Source organism: Gopherus flavomarginatus, chromosome 2 (genome assembly GCF_025201925.1).
Source record: "Gopherus flavomarginatus isolate rGopFla2 chromosome 2, rGopFla2.mat.asm, whole genome shotgun sequence".
Taxonomy (NCBI): Eukaryota; Metazoa; Chordata; order Testudines; family Testudinidae; genus Gopherus; species Gopherus flavomarginatus.
Window position 1 is genome coordinate 41,439,101 of NC_066618.1, and position 17,609 is coordinate 41,456,709.

Here is a 17,609-nt window from a genome sequence, read left to right on the forward strand (position 1 = left end):
TCACGAAGTGAAAATCTGCACTTTTCATACACATTTACTTTCTGGAGAGCATCTTAACACTACTAATTCAGCATATCATGGTGTAAAATAACAGATGTTACAGCACCTAGGCCTGATTCATCATTGCGTTACTCCAGTTTTATGCCAGAGCATCCCTGCTGAAACCAATAAAGTTATAAAACTGGAGAAACATAGGGGCAAAGTAGGCCCCAGTTTCTACTACTGGGAGGGCCTCCCATGGCACTATAGCCATTATATCTACTGTCTGTATCTCTGACAAGATCTAAGAAAGAAGAAAAATCAGCCCAAATGAGAGTTCTTTTCATAAGAGAGTGATATAGTTCCTGGGAGCTGGATCCCTGAACTTCTCATCGTATAGTACTGTGTAACATGCACACCGTGAAATTCTTTGGTGTATAAACATCTGAGTGTTTTGTTTTTTAGTTACTAATGAATACAAAGGCTCCAGAAAGCTAAACTCCTGCAACCCTTCACCTGAATTAGCACAAGCAATACTTCACAATGGCAACATAACTCACTTTCCAGAGTTGTTGGTGGCAGCTTTGTTTGCTTGGATTCTGTAAGCTGACAGGAACAGCTCAGTAGCTGCTGAATGATCGCTGGGCTGATTTGCTTGAAATTTTCTTTAGAGATGGACGAAGGACTGTTATGTAAAAATATCTTCACAAGCTCACTGGCAGAGAAGCAAGCCTATGTGGGAAAGGATATGTGGTTACTAAATATAGATATCATTAACTGAGTCTGATGCTCAGGTTAAATGCGGATTTGCAGGACTTTTTAAATGACATGGAATCATGAACTTTAAAAAAAATCAAAAGTGGATCCCAAAGAAAAAGTCGCATTTTCTATTTGTGCTGTCCTGGTTACATCTGCCCGCTGTATGATTTATAGCTGGGTACTTCTAGATACGTTACGTGAATAAAATTGCAACCTAATTAAATCACATCCTTTACATCATGGCTTTCTACTTGTACGTTTAGAACAAAGTTAGGAAGTTAGCAGCCAGAGTTTGCGGTAGTATTGCAATGAGCTCTGTATTTGTGCTGCATATCTGTGCCCTTCATAACACATAGAGCTAATTAAAGCTATAAAGTTTTACTGGTTGAATCATAACATAGCTATACTGAGCACTGCATGGAGTTTACTACTACTTTTAGAAAATGCCCTGTTGTTTTTACCTCCGTCAAGTATTAGTGAGATAATCTAGTTTTGGTATTAAGATTTATGTTTAGAGGCATGTTTTAATACAATGACTATAGATTTTGCATTCTAATGCTCATTCATTACACGACAGTAATAAGGATCAATTCAGGTACAACATGGATTTCCATATTGTTGCCTGAGTCAGTACTTTGTGTATGTATGTGGCAGGGAGGGAAATTAGATGCTGCAGAAATGTTACTTAGCTGATGTCACTCTTTATTTGCAGAAGAACTGAACCAGTCCCCCAGTATAATGTTAGGGGAACAGCAGCATTGGTCAGATGAGACATTAAATGGAGGTCCTGATCATTTGTATTTATTAAAGTTCCCATGATGCTTTTCATAAGAACATGGTTGCTAATTCCAATATCTTGGCAAAATTCCAGCTCAAGAAATTGTATTCAAACTACGTACATACACTCTGAATTGAAGAGAGTAAAGGTACTCTTCATTTCTTATCCCCATTGCTGAGCATTGTTAAATGCTTGTTCTTCTCACTCCAAAGGTGGCTGCAAATCACTAATGATGAAATGATCTCTATATATAAGTTTTATTAATTAAAATTTATAAGTTAAACTTGTAAAACTATTTGGCTTCTTTTAGGAAGAAAATTACCATGTAAATGAAAGAAGGTTCTAGTTATTCTTTAGTAATACCAATAACAGGAGAAATCCTTCTGTCCTTGCTCATCCTTTACCAAGGCAACATTCTCTTTGGACTTTAGTGACAGTTTGAGTGAATAAAGGACTATCAATCAATCAATGAATCCTGAGGATCCTTGTCTTCTATGAGCATAGGTGGCCCTGCTACCAGGGGAATACAGGAACTACCCCACTGTGAATAGAGTTTAGTATGTTGACTCTGACAATGGCCAGCACCAGCTGCTTCAGAGGAAGGTACAAGAAACCTTGCAGCAAGCAGATCCGGAGCAACCTGTCTACGGGGAAATTTTTATTAACTCCCATTTATTAGAAGTTGTCTTAAGCCCTGAAGCATGAGGTTTTATATCCCTTCCAAATGAATGTAGGTGACAAGAACCTTTGCATCTTCTACCATAAACTCTGGCCCCTGTGTGCCTTTTAACACGAGGACGAAAAGATAAGGACCTTTGTTATTGATGAAAGAAATCTATACTGTCTTTGAGGGGAACAATACAGAAAAAGATAAATAGAGCTTACGTTTTCTCTTATGAAACACCAGATAGATGCATGACTTTCCTTTCCCCTCACATAGATTTCTTTAATGAGAAGTCATACATTAACATATAGACATGAGTTATATAATTTTATGTGACTAAATGTTATAGCTCTTATTAGTTCATCTTACTATTTACTTGAGTTTTATACGCATTTTAAAAATCATTGAAGACAAAGAAGAGTTTTAAAAAGACTGCAGTGACCTACTTTTCTAGCATTATATATAAAAATATGAAGCTAATATCTGAAAAACTAAATTATAGCCCTTAAATGAACTGGCAGAAGCAAGCAAAAAACCAGTCCATTTCTTACATGTAACAGCATCTGTTACTAATGGAACACAAAGGCTATCTTAGGGACATGTGGAACACAGAAGATAAAATTAGCAATAACATTCAAATACAAATTCTTCTAAAGGAACGATCTGTCAAGGAAAATGTAAATAATTAGTAAGAAGAGAAATGGAATGAAAAATAGAAGCTAGATATCAGAAAAGGATGGCAAATCTCTTCTCTCCAAATGTATCTTTATAACCTTTCAAAGGCTACACAAAAATACTTTGGCTCTCAGCTTGACTGCCGTGCCTAGAATAATGCACAGCCTTTGATTCAAGGACAGTCTTGGAAGTCCAAGTTCCAAAAAGTTCTAAAAAGTGCTCAGTTTTGTAAATTGACCTTCCGCCCGGGGAAATTATATTCCTTGTACTCCTGGCATCACTACTGGCTATGGCCTTCATTTAAGTTATTTTGGGGCCACATTTGCTTTAAACATCTACTTGGCTGATTGGCATGACTCTCCTTTGAGGTCCAGCAGAATGAAAATCATTATACTGATGGGATATGAATTCAAAATAAAATCACTCAGCTAAACAACTGTCAGGATGGCATTGAATCAGAAGACAATTGTGTCATCTTCATATCATAAAATGAACATTAAATGAAAGCCAGATGTACATCTTTTATCCACTCAAGAGAGTAAAACCACTAGGCTTTGAATCATCTTAAAATGTATTGTTAAAAAATGTAACCCCTTTGGAAGGGCTACTTCTGAAATACCACATTAAGTCTATAGGGGATTTGCAGCAGTACGACAGCAGCAATGGCTGCAGAGGCTCAGACTCTGTTTCCCAGATTGTCTGGGGTCCAGGCCAGAGACAGAACTGAAAAGGAACACTAAGAAAACCAATCAGAGACAAAGGGTTCAGTATGGAAATATTACTTTTGGTTTTGTTTGGAGACAGTGTAGTAGGGAAAGGAGCTACTCGGCCAGGGAGGACTCTTGGACCCTCCGCATTTCTCCCAAAGAAAGACTTTGGGATTTCTGGGACAGTGATCAGTGTCATCTCAGTAGAGACCAGAAACCCAAAAGGCTGAGGACAGTCAGGGCCAAGCTACCAAGAGCCAGTCTAACTGCACATTTGAATCTGGACCAGAGAGCCACAAGGACAATCTTACCATCCTTGGTGTGAAGACTTTATTTAATCTGATATTGCATTTTAAGCTAGCCACTTAATTCAGCGCTGTACTGCCCACCGAAGACTGAGCCTAAACTATTTGCCTAAGCAGGTGCGAGGAGGGAGCACAGTGCTGTTTTTATTGGCTGTAAATGTTAGGAGGGGTATTTTGTTTCTGATATTTACGTATCAAAGATTTATAAACTTGTTTAAACTTCCTAAATAAATTGTCCAAAAAACATTAAGGTGGTAGTGTTTATGTATTGTTGTTTTTATCTTTTATTATCCTACTCCTCTTTTCCATTTTCCTCTCACCTGACCTACCCATACCTAACAAAGCCCAAGTTACTGTTTTATTATTCTGGAATTTGTGATCGCTATTTTATTTTATTGTGCTGTGACTAACATGCCTCTGTGTGAGTTGGGTGTTGGAATTTTCACAACAAATAGGCCCTCTGTGTTCTTTGCACTAAGAGAGTTTTCCTTGGGTAGAGGCACCTGGTGCACTTATAGGTGAACACAGGAACCCCAGGAGAGAAAAGGAAGAAGACTGCAACCATACCTGAGGACTTGGTTACAAAGAAGAAGAAAAAAAGCCTAAATTTTCATATATGTCCTGGCTGCTTTGAGTGTAAAGCACAAAGGTCAGTCATATATATATATATATATATATATGACTTTTAGAAAATCACAAAATTCATAAATGTTATCCATTGAAGAGATTTATCCTTTGCACTATATATTTGCAAAACAACCTGAACTTTTGTAATTGACATCCAATTCCAACTGTTGGTAAGAATAGTAAAAAATAAATTAACCTGATCCCAATCAGCAGTGCTTTCATTAACTTCATGATAACCACTTATATATTGCCCATTTTTTTGTCCTGATGTGAGTGGAATATTTAAATATCCAACATCTCTGATTGTCATGCCATGACGTCTTTCTCTGCGACTGTACATTTGTCCATTTGTATTGCAGGTCTTTCCATCCCTCAGCATGCTTAGGAGTTGGTCTATTTCTAGGAATTTATTAGAAAAATGTGGTGTTACCTCATTATAGACACAAATTAAAGAGAAAGATGAAACAGCAATTGTTCAAAATGTCAAAATATATAGCATATTCATAGATTCCAAGGCCAGAAGGGACCATTGTGATCATGTAGTTGGAGCTCCTGTATAACACAGGCCATAGAACTTTCCCCCCAAAATTCCTAGGGTGTATCTTTTAGAAAAACACCCAGTCTTGATTTTGAAATGGTCAGTGATGGAGAGTCCAACACAACACTTGCTGAATTGTCCCAGTGGTTAATTACCCTCACTGTCAAAAATTTACATCTTATTTCCAGTCTGAATTTATCTAGCTTCAACTTCCAACCATTCGATCATGTTATACCCTCCTATGCCAGATTGAAGAGCCCAATATTAAATATTTGTTCCCAATGTAGATACTTTCAGACTGCAGTCAAGTCACCTCTTAATCTTCTCTTGGTTAAAATAAATAGATTGAGCTGTTCGAGTCTATCACTGTGAGGCATATTTTTCAACCCTTTAAATATTCTTGTAGCTCTTCTCTGAACCATCTTCAATTAATAAACATCCCTCTCGAATTGTGGTACCAGAACTGGACACAGTTTTACAGTAATGGTCGCACCAGTGTCAAATACAGAGATAATATAAGCTCTGCTCCTATTCAAGATTCCCCTGTTTATATATACCAGGGTCACATTAGCCCTTTTTGCCACAGCATCACATTGGGAGTTTGTGTTCAGCTCAAATCTTTTTCAGAGTCGCTGCTTCCAGGATAGAGTCCACCATTCTGTAAATAGGGCATACATTCTTTGTTCCCAGATATATACATTTACATTTATTTAACCATATTAAAACACATACTGTTTGCTTGTGCCCAGATCATTTAGCAATCCAGATTGCTCTGAACAAGTGACTTTTACTACTATCTCAATTTTTGTGTCATTTGCACTCTTTGTCAGTGACAATTTTGTGTTTTCTTCCAGGTCACTGGCACAACGTTAGCTTTCTGCCAGTCTTCTGGACTTCCCCAGTGCTGTAATATTTATTGAAAATCAGTATTGAAGATTTATTTAACAATACTTTTTTAATAACTTTTTTCTCTAGTAAATATGAAGATCCCATCTTGATAGCTCTAGAGTATGAAGTCAGCTATACAGTAAGCAGTTACTTCTCCACACTGCCACATTAATGTTTTCCTCTTGACATCTCTAGGAGATAAGAAGCCAGTTCACCCTTTGTGGCCATATAATCATTGATAGCTGTGCTGAAATCATTAACGAGGTACTGATAAATTGTATCCATGATCCTGTAAGTTATTGTATGTGGATGGATACTATGGACCAACATGGAATAACTTGCAGAATTAGGGTCATTGTAGTGATTTTTGTGAAATGGAGACTTTGTCCATTAAGAACTGGGCTGAACCCACCAATTAATTTCAGATAGGGTATTTAGCTACCAAACAGATGTTAAGAACGTTTCTACACGATGGCAATACTTTGTTTTATAACTTTCATTGTTATTTAGAACAATTGTCCCCATCAGTGCTTGAAAAAAGAAATGTTGACCTTTTTATTAAAGAAAAATGTATGCTAAGATTTTGATTTGCTTCCTTTCTCTTGAGCAAAAATACTTTTGAAGTCAGCTAAAGCTTCTTTCTAAAAGTTGTCACTGTAATCAGCTTTATTTTCATTTTTTCCTATATGCTGCCAATTCTAGCCCTTTTTTCCAGTTTATATTTGAAATGTAAATATATTTAAAAGATGAACGTCAATGAGTTTTGGTTTAAAATATGCTAGCACTGTTCCAATCTGGTTAAAAATATCCTCTGGATTCTGTGGGTGAAATTTTGACTCCGTTGAAGTCAACAAGAGTTTTGCAATTGACTTCAGTGGCCCCAATCTGGATTTCACTCTTGATAGCTACTTAAATAGCACAGTGCCTCTCTGTATTCTAACTGGCTCTATTCATTGTCCTGAGTCAATTATTTTATGAGCTCTACACTGACATTTTTTAAGGGAAAGTGTTTGTTACATAACCAGGGCTAATGGGAGTGAGTGTGATCTATGAATTAGAGAACAAGTCTAAGAGTCAAGCTGCTTGAATTCTTTTACCCATGAGCTTGTTTTTTGTGTTACCAGCACTGGGATCACTTGGCCCCTTGTGACTCAGTATACACATCATAGGGATATTAATACTTACTTAGCTCACTGGTGCATCACACAGATTAATTAATGTTTTCAAGCACTTTGAGATCCTTGTAAAGAGCTGCCATTAGTCAATGAACCACAAATAAGAAAAGTAGGTGCCTAAAGTTAAGTTCCTAAAGTCCTGGTAGGCACTTAAATAAGTGGTTTGATTTTCAAAGGTGCTGGGCATCCTGCAGCTCCCCAGTGAAGATAATGGGAGATGGATGCTCAACACTGTTGAAAACAAGGCTACTGGTTTAGATTACTTAATTTTAGGCCCAGTTAAAAAAATCTTGAGCCTACTTATTTGTAGTTAAGTTTAATTGTATCTGTCAAAAGATCTTTTAGAATTGAAGTGGAATTTCTATACCAAATGGACTTTACGTGTCCCAGTCTCACTGGAGGTTGGTGACTTCAGAAAGTGGGTAGGGAAAAATAATACATAAAGGAGCTATGAGTAAAGATCAGAAAACATCCAGTCAAGACAGGGTGAACAAACTTCATCTGCCCTGAGAAGCTCCCTGTGTCCCAGTCTACATCTGATACAATCTCCAGAACTGGCTGTCGAAGGCAAACTGAGGTTACTTTATATATGATGATTATTATTTATTTTATAGGTCCAAAACAATTTTCAAAATAAAGAAAGATCTTGTCTCCCAGCTTTCTTTTTACATTTAGAAGAGTTCTACCTATCAAATACAAACAATGAAACCAGGGTTCAAACCCTGATTTAAGAAGTACCTAAAATGTACTGACACAAAAGGCAAACCTGAAATGCACAGCCCTACCTGTTACTTGGAGTTCATTAGTGCTGTTTAGAGAACTGAAAATATATTTTATAAAGAATTCTGGCGTGGGTAAACTTGCTCTCCCGAGGCAGACTCCTTGGAGAGCCAAAGTAATGATTGTAGCAGCCAGGCGAGGAAGTGTATTTTCATCAGCACCGTCACTGTCCAATATGGCAGCTTCTTTCTCCAGAACGCTTACATCAACACACTGAAACAGAATAAAAATTTAGTTAAGCGGTTCTTGGTCACATTAGTGTAAATCATCAGACAGGCAGGAAAAGAAGCAGGAGAACATAGCATTGCAGAAGCCCAGGGTGGATAGGTTGTTAGACAGAGTGTATAATCAACAGCGTGAAAAGCAGAAGAGACTCAAAGAGAATGAGAACGGAATACAGGACCTGAGGTTATGCTATGAAGAGGTGGTTAGAGACCAACATGAAATCAGTTTCAGTAATGGAGAGGAAGGAAGTTTGGGAGGGAGGGAAAGGAACTTGAGGCAGCAGTTAAAAACACCACATTCAATTAGCTACTTCAAGTCATTTTTATTTATTGTTGTCTTCATGCCATTTCTGCTTAATTTTTTCCTTCAAGATTTTTGCTGCCTAGAGTGTAGCCAGTACAATCCCAAAAGGTGGCAGAAGAGGAAGAAGAGAAGTGGATGTTGTGGTTAAGGCACTGGACTGCAACACTGCAGATCTAGATTTAATTCCCAGCTCTGCCACAGCTTTCAGGTACAGCCTTGGACAATTCCCCTAATACCTTTGTGTTTCAGCTCCCCGTCTCTAGAATGGGGGTGATAACATTCACTTTCTCTGACATTTTATCTCTTTTATCTAGTTACACTGCAGTATCATGGAGGAAGAGACTACTTCTTACAGCACATGCGTATGATGCCTTGCACAGTGAGGCCCTGAACTTGGCCTGGGGCCTCTAAGTTACTGTAATCAAAGAAGAAGATGAAGAAGGAGGAATGTATAAGATCAATTTTAATAAATTGATTTCCAGTGTCCACTTGTGTGCCTCTGTTTCCATGTCCATTTAGTTCAGCTGCACTTGTAATTATCACAGTTGCATGAGTAAAAGTGTACTTAGCCATCAAAATATCCTAGTAATTGCACATGTCATTGCAGTAGAGATGTGCACAGACATAGTCTGTAAATGTGTGAGCATTTTTGTGCACGAAGCTCAGGTCTTCAGGTCTAGCTGTGAATGAGAGACCTTTAAGGCCAGTTTTTCATTTTGCCTTAAATGTGCTGCAGCCTCATAAGCGCACCATTCTGAGTGGCGTGTCCATTTTACACAAACAGCAGCCATAGACACATACACACGTAACCCCACCTTGGCTAGTGGCTAGCTGATTAATTATTCATGTATTATTATTATTATTATTTATTTGTATCATCATAGCACCAAGGTGCTCCAATCCCAAACCAGGACCCCACTGTGTACCATGAAGAAAAGCAAGTATTTCTAATGTCAAATTCACTGCCAATATATCTCCATACAAGCTGAAGACTTTTCTTTCCTACCAAACTGAATATATTAGTTGCTACTGTGAGAAGGAAACAAGTTTTAAACAATCATAACATTTAAAAACTGACCAAAATGGTTTTCTTCCCTTGGATCACCTACCCTTTCTCCTAGCCACAGATGTTGTGATTCAAAGCATTAGATAGGCTGTAATGATTTCACTACCTTTCACAAAGAGTCTCCCCACTCTCCTCTCTGTGAACGATGAAATCACAGACACTAAACAGACATACTGAGTGCACTGCCAGTGTAAGCAAATAGACCACATAGTAAAGCGCTGTATGGATTGTTACTCCATGTTGACATGCCAAATACCCACCGATGTGTCTTTATAGCTGCTGAGATACTGTTTGAGTTCCTGGAAATCGGCACTTTCAGTGATACTTAGAACCAACTGTACTAGTCAATGAATAATTTATGACGGGAAAAGGTTACACAAAGCACACGAAGAGAAAGAGGAATTGCAGGCGTTCTGCTTTATGCTGTATAGCTAGTGGCTTCTAGCAATCTTCTGTTTGCCTTGATTGCTGCTACCACTGTGTGGTGTAAATTAAAGAGCAGTGAGATGGAAAAGAAAAGAAGAATTGGAGAGTAAGCATCAGACGAGGACAGAGTTGTGTAGCATCCAAAGGGGTGACAGTAGGTCAATATATATTATGACAACTCTCTAACTTTGAAAATCTGGTAAGTGGTTTTGATTACTGTACATTGTAAGGAGAATAGATTATTTAGATTGTAAACTTTTGGGGGCAGGGACTGTCTATCATTCTATGTTTGTACAGCACCTGGCACAATGGAGCCCTATTCTTGGTTGGTCCCTAGGTACTGACATAAATAAATAACAATAAATACTAGGTGAGTTATACCTGCCATATATTTCCTGGTTTTAAAAGGGTGTTTACAGCTAAATATAATGAATACATTATTTGCCATTCCTAACGTAAGTTTAGTCTTCTTTGGATGACTCTTTCTGCGGGAGGAACTGACTATGGTAGGTAGATTAGCTTCAGATGTATCTGGCACGTTAAAGAAACAGCCATGTCTTTTGGCAGATTCCCTGCTACATCCAGTATCTGATGGATGTAGCACAGTGAAGGACCAGCAGGGAACTGGTTACAGAAATGTGATTCTCTTCTCCATGCCCAGCTCCAGCGCAGGTTAGATCAGCTAAAGGGCTGCTCTAATTTGTCCCAAGCAGGTATAGTCCCCTAGGGACCACATTATTTGATTGCAATTTGATGGCAGAACTAGGTTTTAGCCTTTAGATCTTTGGTAAGTGTTTTGGAGTGCTGGGGGTATGTGTTTACCTGGCTTTCAGGAGTTTTAAAATGTTGCCTTATTGCAGCCAAAATGTCTTCAGTTTCATTCCTTGAGAAATAATAGCAGTCTTCATCACGCCTTAAACTGAGCATGCTGTGTAGGTAAAATTTATAATCCTTGTTACTCAGACTGAGCTCTGAAGAACAGATGTCTCTTTGATGAATAATATAGTAGAGAAGAATGAGGGAAATTCTCTGGAATACTTCTTCACTGAGATGGTCTTCAAAATCTCCACCAGCTATTAATAACAAAGCATCTGGTTCAAGGCACTGCGAATAATTAAAACAAATGGAAATTAGTTTCAAATTACATGTCACTATTAATCCACTGAAAATAGGATTAGAGAACAGAGTAGGAGAATCAACTTTATGTCAAAGAGACTGGTCTTGAGGCTGCACAGATGCAGAATCGGGTGTGTACAAGGTAAAATGTGATGAGCAATAGGGACAGCAGGGGAAGAACATAGAAATCCAATCTTGCAGTAATGGGGGCTGCTGCATGGCTGACAAAACACACTCTGTGCTGCCTTTCATAAACCGTGCCTGCTTGTGAGCAAGGGGGCAAATGTCCAAAGGATTTGACTTACTCCCCGTCAGGACTATTGTAGTCCATTTACAGATCCCCATTGACATCACTAGGCATTAACTCTGGCCCTCGGTGCAAAGGACTACAACTAGCGCTTAACCTTACCTTAACTGCTGCAAGGCCTCCACTTGCACTTGTGTGGGTTTGCAGAATGAAGGCCAGAAAAAGCCAAATTTGGACCTGAGTTATATCAGTGTGAGGCAGTGGTTCTCAACCTTTTTGGTGTCAGGATCATCTGTAAACATTGATGGCCTGTGACTCACAACCCAGTAAATAGGCCAAGGTTGGAGGTTGGGTCCTGCTCCAGAGAGTTGTGGGGTGGCGGGTGATGGCCTATTGCAACCTAGTAAATAGGTTTTGTGAGGTGGTAGTGGGAAGTCCTGGAAGAGGCTAGGTCCTGTGGGGCTGGCTGGGCTCAGCTTGGCTCCCTACTCCAGCCGTTTCATCTTGTGTTGCTGCAGCCCCTGATGAGGAGCCAGCTGGGCCAAATCTGTCTGAGTAGCGTTGCGACCTGGTTCTCTCACTCATTTTGAGCTCGGTCATTTTCCCCATCATCATGATGGAGGGGCAGTTGGAATAAACCTGAGTGGCACTGCTACCCTGGAGGTCACAATGCCTGGAGCAGGGCATTGAGCCTAGCAAGTCCCATGGGACCAGAGCCACAGGAGCTGCCACATGACCCTTTGAAACATTCTGGTGACCCAACTTTGGGTCATGACCCACAGGTTGAAAAATCCTAGTGTGAGTGATAGAATCATACAAAGCATAGAAACGTAGGGCTGGAAGGAACTTCAAGAAGTCATCTAGATCATCTCCCAGGCAAAGGAAACACTAGAGTTACTCCACATTTACAGGCTAACGGAGCAGAATTGGGCCCTGTATCTTCAAACTGTATTTATTTATATTTATTAATTGTGCTATCAGAACATTTGGTCAGCACAAAGCCTATGCATCAATTAAGTCATCAGAATGGGACTCAAGAGAGACAGAAGTCATGCATGGGTCTGTGCTGCTCTGAATTATAATATTTAAAAAACTAAATAGCTCAATGCCAATAAGGCACCATCTCTCCTCATACTCAGACCCCTTTCAGTGTCACCTCAGGCAAAAGGCTTTATGAACGGATAGGCCTAGAAAACCAGCAAGTGCTCTCAGACTAGGGTAAGTGGGTGAGCAAGTGCCAGAACAGAAAGCCCCTTCCTGAAAATATCCTGTTCCTGTTGTGATTTGTAGGCCATATCAGCTGGTCCCATTGGAAGGATGCTAATAGCTCCCCCCTATTTAAATCCAAGTATATCTTGAGCACTTGAGTTGATCTCCACTGTCATGGTAGATCACAAGGACTATAAACAGGGGTGTTGGAACAAATTTTCATAGTGGGGGTGCTGAGAGCCATTAAATCCTGTATATAATGGAAACCACTTCAAGCCAAGGGGTGCGGTAGCACCCCTAGTTCCAGTATCTATGACTCTAAAGTAGACAAAAGCACCTAAATCATAGTCACTAGGCAAGATACACCGACACACTTCAGCCATTCCAATGATTCAAAGCAGCCAGAAAACCTAGTTTACTGGGTTAAACTATGTTTATGGCTACAGACATTGTGTACTGGTGTATCTGGTACACCGTATATGTCAAAACCTATTCCTTGAATGTTTACCCCCCAAAAAACTTGAATCAAATGCAGGTTATGGCGCTCAGGTTTCATATGCTCCCTCAACTATAAGCAAGTGAGTGAGTTGATGTTTCACAGACATTTTAATAGAAATATTCCCAATCTAAATCCACCCCAAGAGGAATGTTAGAAAAGGTTAAGCACTGTGGGTACCAATAGCCAAATTAAACATTCACACTAATAAGTAAATTAGATTAGGATCTGCCCCCTGTGTCCTGTCTAACATCTGCAATACTAGCCTTTACTAACTGACCTTCAGAATCCATGGCCATGTACTTGATGCTCCTTAAGTAGCATCTGGCATTACTCTTATCTCCCAAGTATACAAAGAAGGCATACCTTCTTTGGTATTGATGACATGTATTAGCATGACTGTCTTTGTGTATTATTGTTTTGGACTATGAGGAATACATTTAATTCTCCTAGCTCATTTCCCTAAAGGGCTCATGTTAAGCCAATCTATCCTTTCAAATTTACCCAGTGGGTGATAAGACACACATACTGTATGGAGTGGAGGCTTTTCAGAGATTTCTATAATTATACCTCAAGGTCTAGTAAGGATAACTTCAAGTCACTAAGATTGTTGGTGCTGGCAGGCAAGATGTTTGAAAAGGAAATTGCTACCGGGAGGGCAGCAGGTGTTATTGGAGAATATGTGGGATCCTCCACTGGGAGGACTGATTCATCATCAGTTATTTTGCTGTTATCAACATGTTAGAGTCACAAACACCTGCATGACCTTACTTTCAGAATGCTTATTTTCTAAAACAAACAAGTCCCTTTCTGAATATGGGAGCAGAATGCTTTTTTTACTGAACTCCCTATTTTTTAATGTTTATTAGTAAGGATTCTGACAATACAGAAGAAGGTATGCCTTTTTTGTGCACTTGGGCGATAGAGTAATGCCAGATACTGCTTAAGGAGCATCAAGCACATGGCCATGGATTTGGAGGGTCAATTAGTAAAGAAAAAAGAAAGGATCTAATAAAGGTATAGAACTTCAGGGCAATGATTTCAATGCAGGATGGAGCCTTGTTTGCAAATTAAATAGTCTGAAAAAGCAGTGGTTTGTGAGGGCTGGGATCCCAGATTCAGAAGGGAAATGTGAGTCTGATTGATCCATTTTTTGGTTTTGTTGGTGGGGAGGAGGGGTCTGGGGCTTCCCCACCCCCACTGTTTGGGAAGTTAGTGCCAGTGCCAAGGAGGAGGGGCTAATTTCTGATTCTAAAGACTGCAGATGTTTCAAGAACAATTGCTGTCATGAGTTTTCCTCCATTTGGGGTTTTTGTTAGCTCATCTTGCAGGATTTCAATCTTATAAAAAAGCCACTGTACTGCATGGACCTTGCTATTTGCCCAGGCCAGGCAGAAGAAACTGTGAGAAGGGTTCAGAAAATCTTTCCTTTGCCATCATCCCTGCACTTTCTATAAATAGGTCACAAACACAAGGAAAACCTTGGCCCATGATGGAAGAATTCCCAGGAAGTTCCCACTCCTCTGTGCAGGACTAACCCATGTAGGGGAGCATGGAGCCCTACATTATTTACCAATGCTCATTCACCCTGGGGCAGTTATGAAAAATGTCAGCATTTGCTACTATGGCTATTTAAATGAGCAGATGCTCTACGGCAGAGGACTGAAATCTCCTCTCCAACACATTGGTCCTGTTGAGTATAGGGAGCATTTTACTTTCACAGTAAACGTCAGCTTTCCCCATCATTAGCCTTCACCACCTGCTGCTTCTTGATTCTGACATGAAGCCACAATACTCTCTGTATAATTCCCTGCTGTCAGAGATAAGCCAGAACTAGAACAAGCTGAATTAATCTTAATTGGAGCCAGAATCCATCAACTTTCTGGGGGTCCCAATCCAAACTGGGAGCATCTTCCAAATCTACATTTCTTTCTATCTGGGCCCTCAACCACAGCATAGTCTCCCTCGTACTCAGGTACTCAGGTACGAGGGAGACTATGCTGTGGTTGAGGGCCTAGATGGAAAGAAATGTAGATTTGGAAGATGCTCCCAGTTTGGATTGGGACCCCCAGAAAGTTGATGGATTCTGGCATCCTATTCCCCTTTTCCTTCCATGGTCAAAGCAGTGGGAAGAAATAGGCCAGTCAGTAGTCTGAATTTACTAGGGGATTGAGCCCCCACATGGGAGCTGTGATTCCAAACATTTTAATACCCTGGAATTCTTCCAATCCCAGAGTCTGGATTTGCAGAATCCTTTATCTGCTCTTGATCTACCTTGACCAGAACATTTTTTTCCAAAACCACCCCTAAACCTTGCAGGCTTGGGGGAAATGGCATATGGATCTGAACAAACCATGGGCTGGGGTTTGAGTTTTGCAAAACAACAACCAGAATGATGACGTTTCACAAAACCATTCCTATTTCTCCCCATCCACCTCTAACTACAACAGAAATTTCTTTTTGTGTTTCAAATTCAAGCTAACACTTTAACTGTAAGATGAAGTAAAGAGGAAAACCTTAGTTTGAAAATAAATATCTGAAAAATCTGGCAATAAGTGAAAGATAAATTGTTTTTTTAAGGTGTACTTGAAGAACTTGGGGCCCTCTTTACAAAAATAAATAAGCAATATAAATCATTAGCAATTAAATAATTACAGCAGTTCATTTTTTTTTGAAAGAATCAATGCCGTGTGTGCCCATGATATGCATTAGAATGGCTTCACCCGAATAAATGATTTCTGAACTCATCTTTTAAATGTACCCTTCATTAATTTATACACTAACCAGATTACAATCCTCCTGCATCCCATAAATCCACTGTGGACATTCAGCTCTCTCCAATAACATTTTGATCAGTTTTCTTGAGTGATTCTTGTGGAGCTCAGTGTAGTTGTCAGCTGAGAGAATGCGTAAAACTTCCATCAGATAGCCTTGGCTGGGAGCATAGCTGCTTTCCTGCTTGTGCTGTTTCCCAGACTGTGCTTCTGCAGTGACCACACCAAATATGAAAGCTGAAAATGCCACCCAAAAAGCTGGATGCTTGGTCAGAAAACACATTTTCTCTTCCTGTAAGTGTGTGTCTGTGTTGAGAGTTGAATGGTGGTTCGTAGTTCACAGCTTAAAGTTGAACCCTGAGGAATTTGTATGGTAAAGAAAAACAAAAACCATTTAATTAGAGTGACTGCAATATGTTTGAAAGGATTTATTAATTGGTTGGCTAAGCTGATTTGCAGTGACAAGCTGTTTCTGAACAACAGGGGGTTTGTAGGGACTTTACAGCCTAAAACAGTAGGAAACTAAGATGACAGTGGCCTTAAACATTCTGTAGAATTACTGGTAAGTGGTTAAATTGAAATGCCCTTCCTTCACATTAAAAGTTTTGAGTATAATACACATTTGTAATTTCCTTGTTATGTTACTATATTTGATCATAATCTCCTTTAGTAAGTACAGGAACAAATATAATTGCTTTCTCTTTTACTCCATTAGGAAACAGATTCCAAAGGGCTAGTAGATGTACTTGTATATAAGGAGCAAATAAGGCATTGTGCAGGAATTCTGATATAAACGTTCAGTAATACAGATGCCTAGCAATGACTTATAGTGGTTTTCATCTTCATTAATTAACATTAGCTATAAAGCAGGGGGGAAAAACCAAACCCAAAACATTTTAACAGGAAATTAATGCTGCTTTATCGTCAGAGGAAAGAGCTGCAACATTGCCGTAATTATGTCATTCATACAACTTGAAAAATGTAGAAATGTCTCAAAAGTAACTAGTTCTCACTTTTAATAATCCTAGATGCAAAGATAGTGTTCCAAACAGTAAAAGCAAACTATCCCAGACATATATTTCCTAACGTACTGTAAGCTCTGTCCTTACTGTAATCTATCTTGATATAGGAGCATGTCAGTTGTAAAGGAGTTTAACTTTTGTTTTCCACTAAAGAGGTCTCCCTTTACTGAGGAGCAGGCCTTTGGAAATATACATACATATGTTAAATAGCCACACGCAACATCTGCTTCTTTTCACTGTAAAATAATACAGATCTGATTTCCTTTTTAGAAATGCTGTGCTAACAGATTGCTAAAGTAGAGTAAACTAAAAACTTTTGCTGAGTTATAACTTGGCATGCATTCAGATAAAAGTTAGCATGGGATAGCACACTCTGAAAGGTTTTGATGTTTCAAAATTTATTTTAGCTTTAAGTTAACATTTAGAAATAGGTTAGCATTTAAAAACATCACAGTTATAGGGACACAACCATTTCTAACACCGTGTTCTTACCTTCAGCAGAAAAAAATAAACTGTTGTGTATTTCTAGCTTTGTGGCCTTTTGAATCCCCAAAAGTATTTAGCTGCTGGAAAGTCCGATGTTTTTAAAATTCCTTGATGGTGCTCTGGAAGCTGGAGAGGATTAGTTTATTGCTGCCTTGAAAAGTTTTCAGTTGCTATGGAGAGAGCTGTTCTTAAGGTAACAATGGAGGTGGATAGGAATTAGTACATGTTCTTCTTGGCAGGTTTTAGGCATCACATTATTGAGTGTATTTAGCTAATTATTTTGATAGTTATCATTTTATGTAAACATTCCCTAATTAACATCAGCAGATGGCAGGATGTATAGTATTTGCTTAACAATATTCAT

The 17,609-nt window shown here is 39.1% G+C and overlaps 1 protein-coding gene across 4 annotated transcripts in view; it reads right to left on the minus strand.

Moving 5' to 3' along the window:
* SLC39A12 (solute carrier family 39 member 12) overlaps positions 1-17,379 on the minus strand; it is a 38,741-nt gene extending 21,362 nt beyond the window's left edge. For 3 of the 4 annotated variants that reach the window (XM_050939550.1, XM_050939549.1, XM_050939548.1), the window contains exons 1-6: positions 17,252-17,379; positions 15,748-16,094; positions 10,718-10,999; positions 7,881-8,088; positions 4,691-4,893; positions 540-711 (exon numbers count right to left, since the gene is read on the minus strand). In XM_050939550.1, coding sequence (XP_050795507.1) covers positions 540-711; positions 4,691-4,893; positions 7,881-8,088; positions 10,718-10,999; positions 15,748-16,020 — 1,138 coding nt within the window. In that variant the 5' untranslated portion in view covers positions 16,021-16,094; positions 17,252-17,379. Of the gene's footprint in view, positions 1-539; positions 712-4,690; positions 4,894-7,880; positions 8,089-10,717; positions 11,000-15,747; positions 16,095-17,251 lie in introns of those variants that run through there. The other variant, XM_050939551.1, reaches the window with a different exon arrangement.
* Positions 17,380-17,609: the final 230 nt, after the last annotated feature.